General features: G+C 42.8%; 1 protein-coding gene across 3 annotated transcripts; it reads left to right on the forward strand.

Annotated features, from left to right (window-relative positions):
- Window positions 1-223: 223 nt before the first annotated feature.
- LSM6 (LSM6 homolog, U6 small nuclear RNA and mRNA degradation associated) lies at window positions 224-14,893 on the forward strand. 3 transcript variants are annotated; one of them, XM_043902555.1, is made up of 5 exons: window positions 240-374; window positions 3,954-4,242; window positions 8,139-8,254; window positions 11,332-11,445; window positions 14,501-14,893. In XM_043902555.1, exons 2-5 carry the CDS (start codon window positions 4,235-4,237, stop codon window positions 14,533-14,535), a joined length of 273 nt encoding a protein of 90 aa, XP_043758490.1. In that variant the 5' UTR covers window positions 240-374; window positions 3,954-4,234; the 3' UTR covers window positions 14,536-14,893. The 3 variants fall into 3 exon arrangements, with proteins under 3 accessions (XP_043758491.1, XP_043758490.1, XP_043758492.1); XM_043902556.1 differs by lacking the exon at window positions 3,954-4,242 and having other exon boundaries at window positions 224-374; XM_043902557.1 differs by lacking the exons at window positions 240-374; window positions 3,954-4,242 and adding an exon at window positions 560-737.
- Window positions 14,894-19,907: the final 5,014 nt, after the last annotated feature.

Consider the following 19,907-nt stretch of genomic DNA (forward strand, 5'->3'; position numbering starts at 1 on the left):
TTTTTTTTAACATTTCTACCTAAACGAAATCCTGATTAAAAGTTCAGTTCCAGTGTTGCTTTTTTTTCTTCGAGGGAGTAGGGGAGGGAGGGGCGGTGGTGTTTTCTTTCTGTTAGAAGAGTGAAACAGTGCTTTCCGCTTTGACTCCAAGTGCCAACTTCATCTTCGGGCAAATCAGGATTCTGGGATTTGCGCGCTCCGGCTCGGTGCGGTTTTTCGGTCCTCGCGGGGTGCCGTAGTCACGGAAAGCAACGATTGGCTGAGTCCGAAAAGTGCCGCCGCCTGGGCGATTTCAGTTTCGGTTTCGCCGGGTGGGTCGGCGGAGGCCGGGCTTGTGGGGTGCCCGGAGCAGGGGTTCGGATCCCGGCCGCGAGGTGAGCTGCACGGCCGCGCGGGCCATCTGAGGCCTCAGTGTTCCCTCGCCCCGGGTAGAGTTCGGGAGCGGCATCCCCGGGCCGGGCCGGCAGCCCCTGGCGGGGCCGGGAGCGAGCGCGCACTCCGGCGCCAGCGGGTGGTGGGTCCGCGCGAGGTGCGGCGCTCAGGCTCGGTCCTCGGCGACTGCCGTTGCCGGGAGATCGGGGATCGCTGGCGCCGGGATTCCCGATCCCGAGGGCCGCCTCGATCGCGCGGGGAGGAACGGCACCGGCCGGGCTTCACCAAGTCGGCTTCCGAGACCGCTCCTGGTGGTTGAGATTCCGCCGACAGTCCCGACCTGCGCCCGGGGATTCGAGGGGAAGGTAGTACGCGGGGCCAGGCTTCTCCCGGAATCGCCTGGCCTTCGCTGCAATGGCGTGGCTGCGCCTGACCCCCGGGAATTAAGGGCTGCGCTAGCCCGCCTCCCCGGAGTTGTCAGATTGGGGATGCCCTCGGCTGCATGGTGTTAAGTCCTGTCGCGGCGGCATTCGTGTGCAGCGGTGTGCGCTCGTGGTCAGCACGTATTACCGTCTCTGGAATTGGGATGTTGCAGATAATATTGAGAGCGATTTGTTCTGTTCTTGCCCCACCCCTTGTTATAGAAATGTTCACGACACTACAGTCTGAGAATTCTATTCTTGTGTGGGCTAGGTTGTACTTGAGCTAAGGCTGTACCCATTGTATCACTTAACAGTATATTTAGTATATTTAGTCTTCCATTTTCACTTAGAAATCATTCCTAAATATAATTTCTAATTTTGTATCTTCTTTTTATTGGCTGCCTAAACCATCGTTGTGTAGGTCCTGTAAATTATTTAACTATTACCCGGCAGGGAGGCATTTAGGGTGTTTGTGGATTTTTGCTTCATTTTAATGTTCCAAACAATACTTTGATAACCTTTCTTTAAAAACATATTTAAGATGATTGCATGCGTGCTTAGTCCCTAGGTCGAGTGAGACCCTTTGCGAACCCCTGCACCTCTGTCCCTGGGATTTTCCAGGCAAGAATACTGGAGTGGGTTGCCATTTTCTTCTCTTGTACTAATTTTGAGAAGTGAAATTATTAGAATAGATGCTGTGGTCTTATGGGGTCTTTTTAGGTCTTCATACACATGGCCACATTGTTTGCCAAAAAAGTTTTAGTGGTTTCCATCATTTTGACTGTGCCTTTTTCACCAAAAGTAATTCTTTTGTAGGATATCAACCAGCAAGGTTGAGCCTCTTTGGATTCTTTTTTTTTTTTTTTTTTGTAATAGTGATATGTGATGATTCCACTTGCTTGATTTTGTGCACGTCAGAGGATGTTAGTATGTGTGTTTGTGTATTGTTGGAGTTACTGCATCGGCCTTGACTGAATGTTAAAGCCGGATGATCCCTTAAGGGATTGTCTGTCTTAAGTGATCTTCTGGCATAACTCCCTTATTTTTCAAATGAGGAACCGGGGGGCCTGGAGAGGTGAAATGGTGAATTATCCAAGCACACTGCTAATTAAGTAGCAGAGCTGGGATTAGAACTCAGGTGTCCCCCATCCCAAGTGTGTAGTCTGTACACATGTGGTCTCACACTGAGCAATGACATACTCGATATTAGAATTTAAAAAGATACTTATGCCCCTTGGATTACTTGTTTTATTTACTTCTTTTTATTGTAGTTGATTTACAATATTGTGTTAGTTTCAGTTGTACAGCAAAGTAATTCGGCTATATACATGTATGTATGTAATAGGTGTATATATATTATATATATGTAATATCTTACTTGTATTTGTATATTTCCATAGTCTGCTGTTTTAGAATTGTGCCACGTAACAGAGATTGTAATCCTGAGCGATCTGTAGCATTGAAAAATGGGAGAAGTGACTGTTTTCATGGCCAGGACTAGAAATGCATTATTTAGAGTCGCAGTCCCTTCAAGGTTTTTTTGACTATTGTTTTCAGATTCTTCATATGTTGGAATAAAATATCTAATAAGTTATGATTTATACTCTGACACATGGTTAATACTTCGCTGTTGGTTTTCATCTGTTAACCCTTGAAGTTTTAAAACTTTTTGTTGCTTTAAGATGAGGGAACAATGGTGGGAATGGCAATCCATTCCAGTATTCTTCCCCAGGAAATCCTATGGACAGGGAAACCTGATGGACTACAATCCATGGGGTTGCAAAAGAGTTGGACAGGACTTAGCGACTAAAGAGCAACAAGGACAACTCTCCACAACAGAGGCAGGGGCTGGGTGAGCTAGACACCCCAGGATGGAGCATGAAAGTGGTGCTCTTTCCCTAGCCAATAAAATTCCAGGTGTTTGCAAAGCCAGATAATCAGTATGTTGCAAATACATCACTTTTTTTTTTCTTTTTTTTGGCGAGAGGCATTCTGGGTGTGCAGAGGGCCAACTCAGCCTGGCTCCTAGGAGAGCAGGGAGGAAGGTAGCTTCTTGTGGGTGGGGAGGAGGGGTTGGTTTGAAGCCTTCAGAGAGGGTCATGTATCCACTGTCTGGAAAGGGAAATCCATGGGGAGCTGTTTTTCACCGTGTCTCATGCCCTCCCTGATACTCACGTGTTAGTCTACAGCTGTGTTTACTTGGGTTGTAGTACTAGGTTTCATCGCAGTTTTTTCCTTTTCAATCTTTTTTCCACCCTAAACTGTAAACGGGTAAAAGTTTACAGTGAACATTGCCAAGAAACAAGGAGTTGGATGTCTTTGCTCAATGACATAATTCAGTCGTATTAAATATATATATATTTTTCCGTTTGACCATTTTTATATAGCTCCACAGGCTAATTTATAATCCTTTGTCACTTTAGGTATCCACCCTCCCCCCCACCCAGTGCTATGTGTGTGAGTTGCTCAGTCCAACTCTTTGTGACCCCATGGACTGTAGCCCACCAGGCTCCTCTGTCCATGAAATTCTCCAGGCAAGAATACTGAAGTGGGTTGCCATTCCCTTCTCCAGGGGATCATCCCAACCCAGGGACCGAACCCAGATTCTTTATCGTCTGAGCCACCATGGAAGGCCCCTCCCCTCCCCTGCATTGCTGCTCTCCAAATAGACCTCTCACTGTGTCTCTGGCCGTTCCCTAGGTTTAACAAGAGAATCTTGACTTGTTCAGAAGGGGGAAAGTGCCTGGGCTTTGGGATCAAGCCTCAGCCCTGCTCATCGCCTCCCAGGGTTACTCTGTGAATTGCTCAGGAACCTCATACTGCCGGGCACCTAGAGGGATGGAGACAGTTTGGTTCTTCACCCAGCTCCCCATTCTTCTACCTAAAAAAAAAACTCTGCCAGGGCAGTCGGCAGATGTTCTCATACCAGACCTCTCAGGAGCTTCTGCCGGGAAATATACTGCTTTTGAGTTAATAGCCATTTATATGAGAGTAGGTCGTTTAAAACAAGCCTGAGGAGTCAGGAGGGAGAGGGGGCCTCGAGGGTGATTACGGCTTTAATTTTAAACAGAAATTTTATCAAGGTGACCCTGAAGCAAGGAAGCTTTTTTCCTCTTACGTGTTTATGGTTCAAGAGGCTTTTTTTTTTTTTTCCTTCAGAAACAGAACTGTTCCTTCTGCCTTATCCAATTTAAAAGATGAAAACTTAAAATTACGTGGGCCAAGTCATGGGAAAAATTGTGGTGTCGAGACCAATTTACTCACACAAAATGGATTTATGGCCGAGTCGTTAAGTAACCAAGAGTACCACAGAAGCCTAATGAAGACGAATGTAAAAGATACACTTTCCTAAAGTGATGGATAAAATGTGCTTGAAGCAACCATCCTCTTTACCATGAACTTAAAAAAAAAATTTTTTTAAGAGATTTAGCACAATATTGATGTTCTGGTGAGTAAATGAGAACTAGTCTCTTTTTTTCACATGGCTTCCAGTATTTTGAGGGAGAAAAGACTCATTTAAAAAAAAGAAAAGTAAAGTATATGAAAGGGAATAAATAATGACAGGTAACCAAGTGGGGGGAGGAAATGGCAACCCACTCCAGTATTCTTGCCTGGGAAATCCCATGAGCAGAGGAGCCTGGTGGGCTGCAGTCCACGGGGTCACAAAAGAGTTGGACACGACATAGCAACTAGACAACAAACAACCAGATGGTAAGCTGTGATGCCAGGACTCAGTGAGAGGGCCTGTCTGCAATCTGTAGTCAGTCAGATCTCTGCTTCAAAGCTTCCCAGGGTCCCCTTCCCTGACACAACTATTTCCCGTGCTGCCCAGTTTAGAAGAGTCCCCTAGACTTGGGCAAAGATTCCTGGGTCCCGCCCCAGCACTGCTGAATCAGGATATCCACGTGATGCGGGTGACCCACGTGTGGCCCTGACCTGCAGCCTGACTTGCCCTGCTCCCGCCTCGGTGGCCCTGCTCCCTTCTGCAGCTGCTGCTTGTCCTGCATGCGTAGGGGAGCATTTTCCCTTCCAGCTCAAATACTGTCCGATGCCTTTGCTCAGATTTCTCTCCTTTTAGGCTGGTGGACTCCTTTTACTCCATACTCAGCTCAGGTTCACCCCATCTTTCTTTGATTTGCCAGGCCTGGGCTAAATGAGTCTTCTCTATGTGCTGTTCCCTGCATAATTTTATCCAAATGCAGACGACTTTTAAAAGCTTCTCCAGGACTTTCCAGGTGGTCCAGTGGTTAAGACTCTGGGCTCCCAGTGCAGGGGGCTGGGATTCAATCCCAGGTCAGGGGACTAAATTCCATATACTGCAACTAAAGATCCCGCATGCCACAGCTAAGACCCAGAGCAGCCAAATAAATACATAAGTAAAAAGAAAGAAATATTTAAAAAAAAACCAGAAACCCTCCTTTTGCATCTTTCTGCCCCCTTTGGAGTGTCAGCTCTGAGGGCCCATGGTCGTGTCTTATTGGTGTTATGTCCCCAGTTGCTGCTGCATGAAGACCTGAAGTGTCGAGTGCCTTCAGGAAGTGATCAGTGTTAATTGGGGTAAAGGTGAGGCTTAATGGCAGAGGTGTGATCTTTGTGGAACTTAGAAGAAGAATGTGCTTTTTTAAAAGGCAAGGAAAGAGAGTAACATTTAAAAAATAATATCAGTTGGGCAAACTATCAGTCTAGGTTAAAATTTATCTTTAACTTTTTTTTTTAAAGAAATGAAAAATTTTATTTGAGTCAAATTTGAGGATCATAACCCAAGAAGAGCATCTTAGAAAGCAATGAGAACTTCTCTCTATTGACTTTTAACTTCAGACAAGGTAGTTAATAGAATATTCTCACGTCAGAATGCATCTTAGTGAGGTTTTTAAGCAAAAAATGAACAGCTAGTTTTCTCTCAATATTGTAATTGAAAAAGCTGGCATAATGGGACTTAGCATCTGACAGGAAAAGAGCTTAAAACTCAATGAGTGAGTCTCTATGGGGCCTTCAGCCCCTTAGCCACAGAACAATGCATGTTCCATACAGAAATAAGGCACTTCATAGATAAATGGGAAGATTTGTTTCTTTTTACTCAACTCACTAAAAGTCCTGAATCTGCTACAGTATTTACTTTGTAATTTTTTTCCCCCTGGGCTCAAAACAGCATAAATAACTTTGTTATGTGGCCTGAATCATGAATGAATAGTGATTGTCCTGAATAGTAATTGAAATTTCAGTTATCTATTGATCCTGTGTAGCTAAAAAAAATAAACTGGCAATGCAGTGGGAAAGGTGAGATTTACTGAGCAAAATAATTAGTTGATCACATTAAAAAAAAAATCCTTCTCCCTTGAGGAGGTGGAATGGATGATGGATGGACCAAGTACCAGCCCCAAATTCAAGAATAGTTTTTGAAATTTGTATTTTATTTAATTTGAGATTTTTTTTTTCTTGGTTAAAGAAAATTATTTTACTTAGATTACAAGAACTTTTTGCTCACGCTCTCAAACAAGAGGGTTTCCCTAGTAGCTTAGCTGGTAAGGAATCCGCCTGCAATGTAGGAGATCCTAGTTTGATTCCTGGGTGGGGAAGATCCCCTGGAGAAGGGATAGGCTACCCACTCCAGTATTCTTGGACTTCCCTGGTGGCTCACATGGTAAAGAATCTGCCTGCAGTGTGGGAGACTGGGTTCGATCCCTGGGTTGGGAAGATTCCCCTGGAGGAGGGCATGGCAACCCACTCCAGTATTCTTGCCTGGAGAATCCCCATGGACAGAGGAACCTGGCGGGCTACCATCCATGAGGTTGCAAAGAGTCAGACTGAGAACTAAGCAAAATCACTTTGTGTTTATGCTCTTAAACAAGAGTCTAAGTCCTTCTAGATTCTAAAATCTGTAAGGTGAGAGCCTGTGTGTACGTTCATTGAATTCTCTTGCAGAGTGTCCATACACATAATTGTTAAACAAGGAAGAGTCAATAAAATCTAGCATTCTAGCTTGTCCAGACTGCCGCTGAGTCTGCATAGATTCATGCTGAGAAAATCTCCATCCAGTGGTCTTCAGCCTGAATTCAGATCATTTGAGTGGATAGACTTGGAGTGAAATAAGTAGTGCTATTTATGGAAGAATGGTTAATGAAAAGTTTTGAATGAAAACAAAACCCAACACAAGTTCCTGAGGCAAGTCCTTCACTTATTGTACCCATGCTTTTTTCAGTGATGCTGTGTGGCTACTGAATACAAGTGATGTTGAATATGACTAAAACAGAAAAATCACTTTCCCAAGTTTTGCTTAAGTAACTGCAGCTTTGTTATATTTGTTTACCGAAGTATTTTGAAAGCAAGAACTTATAAAACAGGATGAATTTTGAAAGGTGCGATGGGTTGCTATGTATGTCTGTGATTGATTTGGGTGTATAATGCTGTTTCCCTACTTCAGATCCCTATTATACTTGATTTTTAAGATTTTTTTTTTGTCATAGAGAGTTTATTTGGTATAATAGGATAAATAAAAATCTTTGGCTACATTAGCAGCTTTCAGGAGGCAACATAAAGACGTGATTAAGACATGAGCTGGCCCTCTACTTACTGGCTATGTGACCTTGAACAGGCTGTTTAGCCCTTTCTGTCTCTAGTCATCTGTAAAATGAGGTTAAAACAACACCTACCTCTGTGAGCGCTAAGTGGATTAATACATGTGAAGTGCTTACATAAGTGCTGGCCTGTAGTACATTCAAATATTAGCTTTCAATTATGATTATAATTCTCTCTAGAGATACTGTTTTGACATCAGTTGTTGTAAATACTATATAAGCAGTGGCTTTAAAACATGACTGGTTCAAACTTGGACGTTGATTTTGCCACATTTGGGGCACTTTATTTCATCTTTCTGGGCCTTTATTTTCATCAGCATAATGGGGATTTTAAAACCTTATTGCCGGGGTTCTTGTAAAGATGACATTTGATAGGTGCTGAAGGGTCTTAGCAGAGCACTCAGCATAAAATAAGTGTTGGGTGAGTGGTGGTGGCGGGAATGGATATACTGCCTATGCGGGGACAGTGGTGACGAGTGATTAGGAACAGGGACTCTGGAAACCCAGGGCTCTTCTGTGTGAGGCTGTGTCCGAGGATTCTTGTGAGCGTGGGTGAGGTAATGTGTATAAACGCTTAGCTTAGGATCTGGCTTCTGGAAGGTACTGGAATCTGGTTAGCTGTCTTGTTAGGGGCGTGGTGGTGGACTAATGTTGATTCTTCACGTGTGGTCCTTTGATGCTTGATTTCCTGTAAATACCCTAAGGGCTTCTTGGGTTTTTTTTTGCTGACTAATTAACTTTCGGCATTACCTTCATTGCTTCTTTTCAGTTTTCTGATCGGGATTGTTAAAATGAGTCTGCGGAAGCAAACACCCAGTGACTTCCTGAAGCAAATCATCGGGCGACCAGTTGTGGTGAAATTAAATTCGGGAGTGGATTATCGAGGTAAGATTTCCGGTGCCTCATCCTTACTGGTGTTCGCTAAAGAAGTAACAAAGTACCCAGTAGACCGAAAAAGCCTTGGTTGTCAACAGATTTTACACCCACTTCTTTTCCTACCCCGGAGACAGTTCATTTTAGAGAAGAGAACTGACCACAGAGCGTGTGTCTGTGATCTATGGCCCGATCTGGGGCTCCTGTCTCTACTTTGGGATTGGTGTGCCTGCGTCCTTGGTGATAGCCAGGCTTGAGTAACTGGATTCTGAAGAACTCCTTGGCCCAGCCACATTTATTTTTGTGAAAGTAGTCAAGATTGGCGAGCAGCTATTTAGGCAGTATCATTTTACAGCATGAACTTCCCACTCACTCAATACGTGGGGTGTCCAAAGACTTCTTTTTGTTCTTGTACAGAATGAAGTGCCCTTTTTAAGAGGCTCTGACAGTACTGAAACTAACTTTGTGGAAGAAAGGTATCCAGTTTCACCTTCTGAAATAACTAATCCTAATCCTCCAATATTAAGATATGTTAAATTACTGGGAATATTTCACAATTGTAGATAACTAATTCATTAGCAGAGTTTTAAAGCCTTTTCTTGATCACTCTCCTGAATAATGATCCTAGTCTCTTGAGATTTTTCCACTTTACACACATGCAAACTTAATTTTATTGAGAGATTACTATGGGTCCAGTGTGCATGAATCACTTTAATCTTTATCTTGTCATCACGTAAATCCTTTTGAGATCTCTGTTGATTATCCCCACGTAGTAAGGGAGGAGCTAGGACTCAGACTCAAGCTTGACTCAAAAGCCTTGTTAAGAAATATTCTGCTGTCTGTGTATTAGTTTCTGGACATTAATAACATATTTCCAGTGTAATTTGATTTTTGTAGTGGAATTAGAGACTTTATACTGAATGGTGGTGGTTTAGTTACTAAGTTGTATCTGACTCTTGGGACCCCATGGACTGTAGCCCGCCAGGCTCCTCTGTCCATGGGACTCTCCAGGCAAGAATACTGGAGTGGGTTGCCGTTTCCTTCTTCAGATCTTCCTGACACAGGGATCAGACCTATGTCCCCTGTGTTGGTAGGCAAGTTCTTTACCCTGAGCCACCAGGGAAGCCTATATGTAGAAGAAAGCTAAATTTCCCCAAATTCTACCATGCAGAGATAATCAGCCTTACCCGCTTGGATCTGTCTCCATAAAAGCACAATTTTACATAAGTGGGATTAGTTGTATGTGCATTCTGGTTTGTTTTTTTTTTAACATTTAAACAATGCCTTCTGTTCTCTCACGATACAGACTGCTGAATGGCTGCAGAGGAGTCCCATGAGTGTATGGACCATGGTTTTATTTTTGTGGACGAGGGCTGGGGTCTCAGAGTCAGAGAGGGTACCAGCTGGCCCCTGTCAGGGCAGATGGCTTTTCCTTGTGTGTGTTCTCCTCAATTCTTGGGTTAGCCTTGATTTCAACTTTTCCATGCTAGCTGGCCACAAGTAATAACTCTTTTCATTTATATTTCTTTGATTAGTAAGTTACAGCAACCTTTCATATGGGTAGTAACTGTTATTTTTCTCCTTTTATGAATGTCTGGCCATGGCTTCTATATATTAAAAGAAAATGTACACTATTGAGGGCATACTATAAAGAATGTGGTTAAATAAAAGTACTGGGGGGAAAAAATCCAGCTCTCTGTATCAATTTCCCTTCAACCTTTAGGAGAGGATCATATTTATAACCTCTAGGAACCTTTTTCTTTAAAAAAAAAAAAAAAAAGCCTTTGCTATGAGAATATTTTTATTAGAAGGAAAGATTTTATTTTAAATGCTTTTAATTAATTTTCAAACATTTACATAGCTTGTCTCAGAAGTTTCTTGCTCACTTATGATTGGGGTTTAGATATAATACAGCAGGAAAGAAACCGTAAAGTTGTAGCTTCAGCTTTCTTTTGATAGGAAATAATTATTAATTGTTCACAATCCATGCTGGTGCTTTGAAAGTTTTCAGCCTGTAGGAGGGTTTGTTAGCTTACTGTCTTGTGCTCTTATCACAAACACACACAATTTTGAAAAGAAACTTTTTGTTGAGAGGATAATGGGGGCAAAGGCAGAGAGTGAGGAGCATATTAATGAAGTTGAGACGAAATGGAGCTGTTGACTTGGTTAATTGAATCAAATTTGTAGCATTTGTTTTTACTTAAATTGTTTTTCTGGAAGATACTACTGGAAATTGGAAACTCAGAGTTAGTGGTCCACATATCTTAGTCTTTTTAAATAAAGGATCATCAGATCAAATCTTGCAAAATTGATGCCCTCTTAACACAGTTGAAAAGATTCCCTTGAACAATTTCCTAAAAAGCCTGGGATGTTTTTGGCAGTTTTTCTGTACTGGTCTGTATTGGGAAGGACTCTAACCGGAACGACACGGAGAGGGGTGTGCTGTGAAGCGGTATGGTGCTTGAGCGCTCAGGTTGCGCTTCACTGGGAGTCACGGCTTTAAGCTGTTCTCTCAGGACACCTGTTGTCTCCTCTTCTGCATTATTTTAACACGTTGTGGAGACTTCCTTTTAACCCTGGACCGCATTCATCTGCTGCAGGAGATGTTGTGACAGAATGAGATAAACCAGCCAGACCCATATTTCCCTTAGTGGCCAAAGTCAGGAATGCCACGCCAAGGGGCGTGAGGAGGCATGGCTCGTGGTCATTTGTTCGGGCCTAACTGCCCGCTCCTGTCTTTAGCTTTCAAAGAATGGGATTTTACTTGGAATATTCTCTCTGGGTTACTTTTGTGAAGGTTTTAAAGTTTGCATTGTTGCCACACATGCATTGAGGAAGGCAGCAGCTCGTTTTTCCTGCCCGCAGTCCTGGGTATGCGGTGGCCTTCATGCTGTCCGGGCCTTAGCGTCCATTCAGACCGACAGAGAGCAGAGACTCTTTGTGCTTGCCTCTGTTGAGCTGCCTTTACAGTGTGAATTTTTATATTAGGCATGTGAGGGCTAATGAATGAAGGGATTGTCAGCTCTCAGGTGTGCCCTGTAATTTTCAGCTCTTGCTGTGTGTGTCTTTTTGCCTGAATCCATCTGCAGGGGTCCTGGCTTGCCTGGATGGCTACATGAATATAGCCTTGGAGCAGACAGAGGAGTATGTCAATGGACAGCTGAAGAACAAGTACGGGGATGCATTTATCCGAGGAAACAATGGTAACAGCCCTTCACTCTACAGTTACATAGCATCCACAATAGGCCTCTGTGTTTATAATCAGATCACCAGCAGGTTTTCTGGATAATTCAGTTTTAGTTTTGCTTTGTAGGTTTTTAAATTCTAATTTCCTCTCGAATCATCAGTGTGGCCGTTTTTTCTTGTAGATGCTTCACGGCATTTTGGAACTAGAAATTCTCTTCTTCCCTCCCTTTGCTGACAAGGGCCTCGGTACACTGGCGCTGAGGTCTGTCCTTGGATACAGTGTGTTATATCCCCCCAACGCCGCCTCTCACCTGGCGGTTGGGACTCTGGCTCCCAGAATGGCCGCTGTTTCCCTGCTACCTTTGGTTTGCGTCATTTGACAGATAACTTGCCCTGTTTCTCTGTGAAGCTTTGAAATGCTTTTCTTGTGGGAGATTTGTATCCCTTAATTTGGCAAAGATGACAAAAGAGGAAATATGGCTCTGAAGGTACTCAAGGGAAGACATCAAAACTGTGGGCATTATCCTTTGACTCATCCCTGCTTTTTGGTCTCATCTCCCAAACGGAGTTTTGGGACTCTTGATTTCTGTTTTTTTTCTTATTGTGCATCCTCCAGTTCTGGATAAGTTCTTCCACCTCCTTACAATTGGATCTCTTTGCTGTGAACTAAACATCCTGACTTTTATGGTAGATGTTCTTTCTCCTGTCCATATAGTACCATATTGCTTCACATTATGTCTTCATTTTATTTTATTTAAAAATTTATTATTAAAGTAGTTGACTTACAGTATTGTGTTTCTGGTGTACAGCAAAGTGATTCAGTTATATACATATACACACATATTTATATACATATGCACATATTTATTATACATATACACACATATTTATATATATATACATATACACACATTATATATATATATATATATATACGTATGTATAACTGAATGTATATATATTATTTCAGATTTTTTTCCATTATCGTTTATAAAATTGAATATGATCCCCTCTCCTCTACAGTAGAACCTTGTGGTTTATCTATATTTGTTTTTGTTGTTCAGTGGCTCAGTTGTGTCTTTTTTGTGACTTCATGGACTGCAGCACACCAGGCTTCGCTGTCCTTCACCATCTCCTGGAGCTTGCTTAAACTCATGTCCATTGAGTTGGTGATGCTATCTGATCATCTCGTCCTCTGCCTCCCCCTTCTCCTTTTGCCTTCAATTGTTCCCCAGCATCAGGATCTTTTCCAGTGACTCAGCTCTTTGTATCAAATGGCCAGAGTTTTGGAACTTCAGCTTCATCATCAGTCCTTCCAATGAATATTCAGGGTTGATTTCCTTTAGAATTGATTGGTTAGATCTTGCAGTCCAAGGGACTCTCAAGAGTTTCCTCCAACACCACAATTCAAAAGCATCAGTTCTTTGATGCTCAGCCTTCTTTATGGTCCAACTCTCACATCCATACATGACTACTGGAAAAACCATAGCTTTGACTATATGGACCTTTATATAAATAAAAACTATATACAGAGATATATACATAAAGATAAAACTATATATCTCTGTATATAGTTTTTATCTATGTATAGTAGTTTATATCTGCTCTTCCTAAACTCCTAATTTATCTGTTCCCACTTCCTCTGTGGTAATCATGAACTTGTTTTCGGTATCTGTGAATCTGCTTCTTTTTTGTAAATAAGTTCATTTGTATCATTTTTTTAGATTCCACATGTAAGTGATACCATGTGATATTTCTTTTCTCTATCTGACTTACTTCACTTAGTATGATAATTTCTGGGTCCATGCATGTTACTGCAAGTGGCATTATTTTTTTCTTTTCTATGGCTGAGTAATATTCCATTGTATAATATTCCATGTACCCTTCTTAATCCATTCATCTGTCAGTGGACACTTAACGTTGCTTCTGTGTCTTGACTATTGTAAATAGTGTTGCTATGAACATTTGGGTCACGTCATATCTTTATGTATATATATATCCCCTTTTAGTTCTTCCAGTGTGAAGAAGAATAGGCCTCCTGTCTTTAATATTGTTTTTATTTGACTCATTCCACTCACGGAGAAATGTTAATGATCTTTCCTCATCTCAAGACAGCTGATTACATCAGTCAGCTGTGGGTTCTGTGAGAGGTGACAAGGTGGATCCTGTCACATAACACTCTACATCTCAAACTTGGCCAGTTTCCTTGGGGTGTTTCTACTGTCCTTCTGATGCTTTCCTTTATATAACCTTGTCTGTGGGGTAGTTAGTGGTGGTTAGTTATCTTTAGACTCCATAATTCGCATCCTAGGCTCTTAAAGAGGATCCTGGCTTATTGATGAATCTGTACCATATTCTTTGATCAAGATATCTGTTAGTGTTCACTTTTGTACAAACCTATCAGAATCAGAGTAGGCGTAGGGGTGGAAGGGGTGGAAGTTTCCACGCCTCTGGTGGAAACTTGCCTCCAGTGAGCCAGCTGTCCAGCGTGGTCTGGTTCTGATGTACCACACATACCCTGAAGAGTGTGTGTGGGTGGTCATGAGAGGACTAGCTGGGTAAGACTTCGGATAACACCAAAGGTTGACCCTTTATAGGGAACTCAGAATAAGGACTTTGGTGTCTTTAACAAAAATTAAAAACTCCTCAGCTGTTGTTTACCCTGATGTAATTTTAAAAAAGTAAACAGGAAGTTTAGTGATTATATTGAAGAGATGGATGAAACTAAGTGTTTTTAGTCTGAAGTCTGGCCTGGTAGATTTACTAATATACTTTGACTATAAGCATAATTGTTATACCTGTGATTTATAAACCATTCTAAGATTCCAGAGACTTTCTCATACATTTTATTTTATTCCCTTGCTCATGATTTGCAAATCTAGTCAGATGTATGGCTGAGATCAGAACACAGTCCTCTGAGACATCAGACCCAGCTCTCAAATCATAAAAATTAGCCTTACAATAGTTCTAGAACTTTTTGTGTGGTTCAGGCTGAAATCTGTATGCTGTTAAAACTGGCTGTTATGATACTTAAGAGCAGCTTTTTTCAATTTGTTCATTTTTTCTTTTCAGTGTTGTATATAAGTACACAGAAGAGGAGGATGTGAAGACACCAAGAGTACAGTACTTTTCATACCGAGATATATTTTTTATCAAGTTTTTTGTTTCTTCTGTCATATAATTTTTCCTATTTTGTAATAGTTGGTGATTTTTCACTGACACATGTTTGAGATAAATGTGTAAAATTGTGGATTTAATTGTAAAGCATTCTTTCATATTTAAGTTGCAGTCATTTTCTTTTACCTCTACGTCTGTGCAGAAAGCAAAAAGATTTTTTTTTTTAAGTGGAAAGAAAATTTTTTTCTCCCTACATGGAAGTTTTCAAGACATTTGATCTGACTGCTTTGCTTGTGGGACTGGCTGAAATGATGGCTGTGAGGATAATTAAAACACTGTAGAGATGGCCTTCTCATGTCCTCTTATGTTTGCCATGCAAGGTGCTCAAGGGAAAATGTTCCACCAGGCGTCCGGTTTCAAGTCTGAGGCTGCAAAGTTTCCCCTAGACCAGATGCTCAGCCTCTGGCTCCATCTCCTCGATAGGAAATAGAATTGGGGGTCTCATAGTGGCACTTCCACAAAAGGAGTGGGGAGGTTCTGCGGGTTGTAGGTGGGAACACTCTGACGCCAAGCCTGTGCACAGTCATTTTGCATCTTCGGGATGTGGTTCACCTGGTGGGTTTTCTTGCTCCCTTTCCAGAAGCTGGATACCCACGCTGTCCTCTCATTTTGTGAATGTGACGAGGAGGAGCCAGTCCTGTACAGTCTGACCATCATTTGCATGAAAGGGAGGCCTGCAGTGTGTAAACTCATTTCAGGTTCCAATTACTCCACTGTGACGGGCAGAATTTCTCAGAGCCCTTGCTTAGGGACGGTCTCCTGGAAAGCCTTTCTCTCCAGTTCCAGCCTAGTACCTCGTCTGGGAGTGGAGCATGAGCATCCACGTCTCTTGGCGCAGGGCGGCTCCTCTTCACGTGGCTCCCATGGAGAAGGCTTCCCTCTCTCTTCATGTGGCTTCCTCAGCCCTGCTGTATGCCCTGAACTGTTTACGCTGTCTCTCAGAACAACACATGTGTCTGGGCGCTGCGGCTGGAGGAACCCGAGACAATGGTGTGGCCGTCCTGTCTTCCTCCTGCAGCCGTCTGCCTTCTGAGCTGCAGGCTGGGCCAGGAGCCCCCTGTGATGTTGAACCCGTTTCCTGGCTGAAGGATGCGGGGGCAGGGTGAGGAAGGAGAGGAGAGGAGAGTCTGGAGAGGCATGTGTGATATTTTGTCTGGTTTTAGCTTCAAGATCACAGAGTAATTGGAAACAATTATTTTTTAATTAATAACCCCGGGAAAGCGAACAGCAACATTTCACAAGGTCTTACTGTGTGCACACCAAAAATAAAACCAGGCATCAATAATTTATCACTCCCTGACAGGGGCTTGAAAAGGGTTCAGTCTGTAAGTACAAATCACCAATTTGCTCTTTTATAAATGACGTCGTCTAAGGGGAAAATGAATGTCCCTCCAAGTGGAGCACACGTGTTCTCATTTGTTTTGTAGAAGATGGGGCTGCCAGGTTCCCTCACCCCTTCATTCGCTCACATCAGCTGCTTCTAAAAGCAATTCTGTTGTTATTGCCCACCAGTCTGTAGCATCCTGTTTTTACTAACTTCTTCCCTGACCTCCCTTTTGGTATTATGTCTTTATTTCCCCCTTGCCATCTCTCTCTGTTCTAATAGCTCTGTGGTGGAGTAGTGGTTTCAACCATGGAACTACTTTTTTAATCAAGATCAACTTTGGGAAATGCTGCCGTTTTTATGGTAATAAAGGACTGTGTGATTCACTTGTACCAATGCACGTTGTCCTCTGTGTACACCTTCATATCGTGGAACTGTGAAACAAATGTAAATGCTAAAATTACTTTTTTCTTGACTGTAGTCTCCTAGAGGTCAGTGAATGATTTCCAGTTACATTGTAGCAAAGACATTTGTTCCAGGTTGAAGAATTTTTCACTTGAGCAAACACATTTTTCCCTGTCTCTCTGCCCCCAAACGCCAGCAACCTGCTCCTTATCTTGGGTTGTGACAAAAGTGTTTAGTGAGAAACAGAAAATGGTGCTTGACTTTTTTTTTTTTTTAAAGACTTTCTGACTTCATGTTCTGTTTTGGTCTTGTGAGCCGTTCCTCGGCTAATCTTCCAACAAGTTGCATTGATTCTACTTTAACACTGTTTATCCCCAAACAGAGCTGTTGACAAGTACAAATACAGATGGTAGGCATGTGCTGCGATCTCCACGTTCACATCTCAGCATTCAGGGAGGGAATGCTATTGAGAGACGCTGTGCGCCCTCAGCCTTTTTATGCAGGGCGATGTGGAGTGCTTGCTGGGAGAGCTTCATTATGTGACAGTCGACGTTGAGGGGACTTGCGTGAGGTCCGAGAAGGCGGCAGTGATGACTTGCTGTGTGTGGTTTATCACGGTGGAGGCCGTAACTTCATAAGAATAGAAGTGGCCTCTGAGGGGAAACACCGTCCTTGATAATCACACTGACTCACGAGTGACCTCAGCACAGCATTCCAGGCCACAGGGCCAGTCTGTCCTCCTCCTCTGGGCCGACACTGACCTTTGTCCTCAGGAAATGGTCTTCAAAGTATTGGCCAGCTCTATTCAGAGGCAAACCCCAGCTCGTTCTGTGGCCAGGACCGTTCTCCATAGCCAGACTGCATTAACCCATCTTCTCGCCACTAAAATAAACTGTTGGGAAAAGGAAGAGAAACTAGTCTTGGTCTCCTGTGACCTTGTTTATGGAGCTCCTGCACGCCACAGCCTGTCTCTGACTGCCTTTACTACGAGGGCCCGATCATTGTTGAGCCAGACTCCATCTAAGAGCTAATAGCCTCGAGGGACTTCCTTGGTGGTCCAGTGGTTAAAAATTTGCCTTCTAGTGTAGGGTCCGTGGGTTTGATCCCTGATCACAGGACTAAGATCTCACATGCCACGGGGCAACAAAGCCTGTGAGCTGCAATGAAAGATCCTGTGTGCTGCAACTGAGTCCTGACAAAGCTATAGATGAATAAGTAAAGATTTTTCAAAAGTTGGAGTTAGGCTTAACCTCCAGGGTCTGAATATCCGGTGGCTAGTTTTATTCCAGTTTGTGGGGGGGACATGCACCCAGGCGTGTCTCTGTAAACTGACCACCTTCAACTGCCCCGTTGGAGTCCAGTTAGCCACAGTGGGGGTGAGACCACAGAAGTGGATGGGCAAGAGGGGACAGGCCAAGTGGTGGGCCACTGGCTGTGACCTTCATGGTCTATGACTGTGACCCCCTCTCTCAGCCTGATTCCCCCGTTTAGGAGATAGGAGAAGGGGCCAGGCAGTGAGTTTGGAGGAAGTGGTAGAAGTTGGTTTCACGTGTATTGCATGGTAAGTGTGGGCTGGCACTGTGCTAGGCCCAGTGGGGATAGTGGAGTATCCATAAGTGTGACCCTGTTCGTCCTCTCCGTCCTGAGTTTGTAGGTTTAGGTGTTTATGGGAGAAAATGGCACTATCCTTTCTTTTAACTGAACCAAATGTTGGAGGATTCTTTTAAAATCTGAGCACTTTAGATGGATTTGATCATCTCAACTATATGTTCATATCTTGAATTGCAGATAACCTCAGGACTAGATAATTTTGAAATCTGATTATCTCCATCTGTTCATCCCGTTTCCTCACAGGCCCATATGGTTCAAACTCCCATCTTCATACTCTTTTTTTTCCATCTAGCGAAAGCCAGATTTTCAGTTTTGAGTCATCTGTCTCACTGAAAGATTGTCTCTTCCTAGTAGTAATTTGGGAGTTATAGCAGATAGAAGGTGGACATATTCTGGGATCTTCATAAAATCATAAAACATTGGTGCAGTTGGAATAGACTAGTTTTCGAGGTCTTGTTTACAAAATTGTCAAATCCATATGGACTCCATTTATTCCAAGTTTTATAATGGCATGAATGCCCGTGGGTTTGGCAAAATATTCTACCAATAATTTGGATTAAAGAAGAGGCCAGTTGGTGAAAAGTTTATATAAAATAATTTTAGAGAGACGGCTTTCCTACCATTACGGGCATACAACATTCCAAATCACTATTCAGTGTTTACAGAAGGCCTACTAAACTTGTAATAATGAAAAAAAAAAAACATTGTAATCAGCTGGTTGAGTGGATAGTGCTAGGATACTGGACAACTTTTTTTTTTTTCCCCCAGGCAGTGTGTCAGTCATAAACAACCCTCAAATTCCAGTGGTTTGAAACAAATGATTTCCACTCATGCTGTCAGCCACAGGGGCCCGCAGGTGAGACTCCGCTCATGAGGTCACCTGGGGCCAGGCGCAGGGCGCACACCTGTGTGTCTGCCACCTCAGCGTGGCTCAGGGCTCGGTGCCCTGGGGGAGGAGTGGGTAGCATCACGCCTGGCGCCTAAATGCATCTGCTCAGGGGTCACACGTCACGCCCACTCCCATCTCATTAGTCAAAGCAAGTTATGTGACCATGGTTTGCCTTACGTTTTCAGGAAAGTATAACCATGGACCTTGAAGAAAGCAGAAATAACTGGTGAACAATGTTAACGTTACCACAGTGTGCATGTGAGGGTTCTCCAGAGAAACAGCCAATAGGGTATGTGTGTGTGCATGTCGGTCGGTCTGTCTGGGAGAGTGGGGGGCTTTTATTTTAAAGAACTGGCTCACAGAATTGTGGAAGCTGGCAAGTCCAAAATTTACAGGGTTGGCTGATGGGAGAACTGGGGGAGCAATTGTTATTTGAATCCAAAGGCAGTCTCCAGGAGAATTTTCCCTCCTGGGTAGATCAGTTTTTTTCCTAATGAAGTTTTCAACTGATTGCATGAAATCCAGCCACATTATTGGAGAGTAATTTTGCCTTACTTGAAATCTGCTGATTTAAATGTTAATCTCATCTTACAAATACCCTTGCAGAAGCATCTAGAATGTTTGACCAAAAACCTCAGTACTGTGGCCTAGCCCAGTTGTCCCATAGAGTTAGCCTTCACAGTATGTTAAGCTGTATTTTTTGCATTATGAAGTTTTCTTACAAAAGGGAAGAAGTAGACCACATTCAAAACTGCAGTCTCAGATTTTTATTGCATTGAAAAAAAGCATTTCTTCTTTAAGACACATTGAGGGACCTGTGTTCCTGATGACTTCACCACTTCTTCATGAGATTCCAAAGGAAAACGGTGATTGCTGTGTAGTTTCTAAAGCTGGGTCTGAATAGATTGCTTTGCTGGATACCTTACAAATTCCCAATTACTATATTTCTAGATTTAAAAGAAAAAGCAGAAGATAAGAAAATCTTTTCCATAAAGCAGGTTTGCATGATTCCAAACCAGACAAATATGTATTCTGTCCATATATTGAGGAGAGGCATGGAGAGGTGTGGCTCT

Source organism: Cervus elaphus, chromosome 5 (assembly GCF_910594005.1).
Source record: "Cervus elaphus chromosome 5, mCerEla1.1, whole genome shotgun sequence".
NCBI lineage: Eukaryota > Metazoa > Chordata > Mammalia > Artiodactyla > Cervidae > Cervus > Cervus elaphus.